The sequence below is a fragment of the Dipodomys ordii genome, unplaced genomic scaffold (genome assembly GCF_000151885.1).
Source record: "Dipodomys ordii isolate 6190 unplaced genomic scaffold, Dord_2.0 Scaffold67, whole genome shotgun sequence".
Taxonomy (NCBI): domain Eukaryota; kingdom Metazoa; phylum Chordata; class Mammalia; order Rodentia; family Heteromyidae; genus Dipodomys; species Dipodomys ordii.
Window position 1 is genome coordinate 7,451,037 of NW_012267283.1, and position 5,096 is coordinate 7,456,132.

General features: G+C 34.1%; 1 protein-coding gene across 1 annotated transcript in view; it reads right to left on the reverse strand.

Annotated features, from left to right (window-relative positions):
- The window catches only part of Cylc2 (cylicin, basic protein of sperm head cytoskeleton 2), a 9,206-nt gene extending 7,855 nt beyond the window's left edge, over positions 1 to 1,351 (reverse strand). Inside the window, exon 1 of the mRNA XM_013023238.1 lies at positions 1,335 to 1,351. Coding sequence (XP_012878692.1) covers positions 1,335 to 1,351 — 17 coding nt within the window. The remainder of the gene's footprint in view (positions 1 to 1,334) is intronic.
- Between the last annotated feature and the right edge of the window lie 3,745 nt (positions 1,352 to 5,096).

Below are 5,096 nucleotides of genomic sequence, written 5' to 3' on the forward strand. Positions count from 1 at the left end.
CCTTCCTTCCTTTCTTCCTTCCTTCCTTTCTTCCTTCCTTCCTTCCTTCCTTCCTTCCTTCCTTCCTTCCTTCCTTTCTTTGTTTATTTAGTTAGTTGTCAATAGTTGGGCTTGAACTCAGGGCCTGGGTGCTGTCCCTGAGCCTCTTTGTACTCAAGGCTAGTGCTCTACCACTTGAGCCACAGCACCACTTCTAGTTTTTCAATGGTTAATTGGAGACAAGTGTCTCAAGAGGATTTTCCTGCCCAAGCTGACTTCGAACTGTGATCATCAAATCTCAGCCATCTGAGTAGTTAGGATTATCAGTGTGAGCCCCCAGCACCTGACTATGCTTAAACATTTTTAAATTATGATGGTTTAGTGTTATTCTAACATGCCAGATAACAGATCATAGTTTAATTTTAAATTAAACTTTATCAAGATTGCTCTAAGGAAATAGGCAACAACACTTAAAGTAAGAATATTTTAATTGCAATACTTTTGGATCATCTTCTGTTTAATAAAATTATTTCTTTTTAAAAATCCTCCAAGACCCTATTTTGTATTTCAAAGTTTTAGTACCTTTGTTCTTTATCTTGTGTAAAAAAAGATTGACAGATTGAAAATTATTCTTTTTCTCCAAAAATAAGTTAGACATAAAAAACAACTACCGCTCAACTATTACTTTCAATGTCTCTATCACATATTCAGTACTTCTCAAAGGAGATGTAATTTATCAATTGGCTTGTCTTCTTTCTGTAGCGATGCAATGTTTATCCTGGAGATTTAAGAAACCTGACCCATATCCTTTGCATTAGCCTTCCTCGGTGATTGTGATGTTTGTAATATTACTAGAAATCTCCAAATGCCTCCAATGGCGCAGAACTGTGTTGATTCAATTTTATATTTCTCAGAATACAGTGTGATAAAAAAACACCTAGGTATTCCAGGTGGGGTTTTGTTTTTGTTTTTGTTTTGTTTGTCTGTTTTTTAAAATATACTGTTGAAACTGGAAGAGAATGAGAGAATGGGTGACATTGTCCAAAATGAAATGTACTCATTGCCTGACCTATTTAACTATAACCTCTCTATACATCACCTTTAAAATAACAAAGAATAAGGAAAAAATTTAAAATAATATATTTTTGTAAACCCATCCGTTTTCCTGAAGTAGGGTAAATAAGGAAGCCTTAGAAAAGAAATAGCCAGTGACATTGCTAGAGAATATATTACTGTAAAAGATTTGCTCTTGCTTCTGAAAGATATGGTAATAATACAATAATAAATAGTTTGTAATAATAAGCTAGCTGCAACATTTGTTAGTTTAAAACCTAATATTTGACCAAAGGACTTACAATCTTGGTACAGACATTTCTCCCACCTATGACTTGCCAGGATGTAAGTAATGTGAACTTAGATTCATGACGTAAGACTGACATCATAATGACACCCAGAACCCAAGGGAAATAACAAGAAGAACCACTTACCCTAGGGCTTTCTGTTCTCCAACGTTCTAAGATTAGTGTTTACTTTCACCTACTATTACTGAGTAAAATTTAAAATTACTGAATGAAGACTTTTTACCTTGGTAAATATTTCTTACAGTTTTGATGTATGAGCACATGTAAAGGGAAAAATCTCTGAGGACCATCTTAAAACTAATTTCATTTGTGGATCATGTGTATTTTGTCAAATCCATTGACTAACTACATGTTGTTTTATGTTCTTAAAATTCTGGATTGCTCATCTCACAAACATGTATTTTAAGCAAGGCTAGATTTGAATTAAAATTATAATCTCACAGATCTGGGTCAGTAGAGACACTGACAATTCTACCCAACTAAAAGAAGACTACAGGCTCTATATAGACTATTAATAGTTATTGACATTGCTCTTTGTCTTTTCTCCCCCACTCCTGAAAGGGAACAGTTTCTTAGATAAATTTCAGATGCTATTAAAGATACTGTATAAAAATTTCAGTGGGCTAACTCAATTTCTCTTGCTCGGGTGATGTTAAAGACCCTACCACAGGAGCCTTCTATCAAAAAGACTTTTGTGATCCAATTGTTTGTCTTTCCACTGACTTAAAAACATAAGTTCTTATATTTCCATACAAAGAATCATTTACTATACAAAGTATGATATCTAAATCTACATTTCAGTTAGAACTACAGGTTTATACTTTGCTTATAAAACATATCTATAATATTCTTCTGGTATTAACATACACTCAGATCCAATTAATAAATGGACAGCCCATAATGCCTGCCCTTATACCCTGACCTCTCAAGTTAATTTCACATGGCATTCTTAATTAAATTTGCATGATCTATTAAGATCTTAGACAGCCAATGATCTTTTGTAATGAGCAAGTGTTTAGCCTTCAATTGCTACATAACAAATAACCACAAACTTAGTCATATAAAACAACACAGATTGATTGTGTTTTAATTCTATAGGCTAAAACCTCAGGTAGGTTTGATGGGGTTATCAGTTCAGTGTCTTACTTGGCTAAAATCAGATTTTCTGTAGGATCAAGCTCTTAATTGGATTGTTGAGGAATTAGTGAACACATTCCAGTCAACAAAGACTATGTTTTCACTTCTTGATCCTGTATTTCTTATAAATATTTTCGTGTCATAGGGCTGTGAGATGCCAATGCTTTCAAACAAGCATTATTCCATCCTGGCATGGTGGTACATGCGTGTAATTCTGGCTATGCAAAAGCTCCAGAGCCTCATGAGTTTGAAGCCAGCCTGATTTATACCAGATAGCAATGCAACACCAAAGGGTAGAGAGTATAGATCAAGTTGCAAAATATTTTCAAAACCTACCCAATGCCCCGAGCTCAATCTCTTGCATCATAAAAAATAATATTTCATAATCCAAATACTTTTTTCTTTTACTGCAAGCAGCTACAACAAACCTTTGTTTCCTAAAGAGCTCCATAAAATAGAGGAAGGACACTTACCTGTTCAATGTTTTCTCATTACAAAATATGCCAGAGCTATCCTAAAACATCATCATCATGGCCTCACGTACAACCAAGGAGAGGTTCATTCATAATCATTCTTAGACTTTGCCAACCACTGAAACAGAATTAAACTAAATGCTTCCTTAAATCATTGAACATAAAATTTGTCCTATGTTTTCCCCCAATGTCTATCCAGTTTGAGTATTATCACTGTACATAAGCATTTTTAGTGTTTTCATTTTAAGACTGGAATTTGTGTGTGTGTGTGTGTGTGTGTGTGTGTGTGTGTGTGTGATAGTTTCTAAAGTCACTTGAGTGTAGTAGAGAATGAATTCTCTCTAAGGTTCCAGAGCTTGAACAAATCCTTTGTTCACAGCTGGTGCTCTACCGCTTGAGCCACATGAATAAGATTCTTTAATTTATTCTTAAGACATTTGATGTTATATTTTATATTTATGCTCCAAGATGAAGATTGTAAATGCTATTGGATAAAGTTAATTCTTGCTAGTATGTATCCATAAATCACACAAATAATCTCAACTGGAAACTTCCTTTATACTTGGTTGCAAAGTTAATTTGCTTCAATATCTTCTTTCCCTTACATTGTTTTCTGCTTAAATCATGTCATTAAACTGTCAGTGAAGGAAATGTTTAGACTGCACACAAGGATGTTGCACATGTGCAAATTCTTCCATGCCACAAACAGGAAAGAAGTATTATAAATAGAAGTGCTGGACTAAGCACTATGCCTTGAGGAGAATCGATTTACCTATGCCCTGAAATGCTTCACAACTATTCCTTTCATATATTACATTAATATACATCTGTTTGATTTGTTGGAAGATTATTCTCTGAGTGTAATATCCATCCAATTCAAGAATCTATTCTTTTAATGTCAAAAAATTTGCAGTTCTGAATACATGAATGTGAAGAATCCATTGTAGGTTAGATTATTTGATTTTGATTTTCAGATGTCCAATTCATTTTTTCACTCACATGACACATTTTTTAGCATTTATACTGCACTATTTATGATTTGCAAACGTAATAATTACAGTATCTGTTTTGGAATATTTTAATATATAACAATAGGGAAACAATCTGATTTAGAAAAATATTATAAAGATGTAAGTAACAGTGAGTGGTCAATAACTTATCCTATATTTTTTTCTACTAATTCAGAACATAAAGAAAGCAATTCTCATTATTATACTCTTGACTTCTTCAAAAAAATCTTTGATTAAATTACAAATCAAGGAATTTTACCTGAGCAGCTGGAATACAGAATTGCCCATCTTAAACACTACACAAAGTAGTACAGAGTTTATATATTTGCAGAAGCAAGTCAGAGGGAATATATCATCACAGAGAATCATCTGGGCTCAGATAAGCCAAAGAGTAATAATTTCTATAAAGCTAGCCGTCAGCCCTTCCCTTAGGTTTAAGAACAGAGTGGTCAGAATCTGCTGTTGATCGGATATGGCTCATCTTCCAAAAGTTCTAGGTAAGCCCCTGAGAGGGTTGAAGTGATGCAATCTTTAGGAGGTGAGCCTATTGAAAAGGAATTAGGTCTTGGGGCCTCACCCTGATGGATATTTTAAAGCTGTTTTCTCAGAGTGAGCTGAGATTATTGCAGTGGATTAGTTCTGTGGACAGTAGTTGTTTCAGCCAAGAGGCTCTGGCAGGACATGGATAGCATGTGATTGCAATCTTTCAACAACCAGAACTCCAAGACAAATAAACTTATAATTCATGACTTAAGTATTTTGTTACACACATACACACTGTAACATTTAAATAATTATACAAGTATAAATATTAAGGATCTAAGAAGAAACAAAATTAATTTGATAAAGACTGACAAGGGAAGATATTGGAAGAGGAGATTGGATTTTTAGATAGCATGTACATCAATGTAATTAAGAAACAGAGAGGAAGAGGGTTGTACAATCTATCCATGATCATGCATAATTTCTGGAAAGGCTTTAAGCAGAGACGTTATGATTGGACTTGTAAAGAAATAATTTCACTGCAAGAGAGCATGAGTGCTATAAATCTGTTAGCCTGACAACTCTAAGAGGACAGGAAAGGACATGGCCACTGAAGAGCCTCCTACAGTGTGAGTTTATTTGTATTTAAAAGA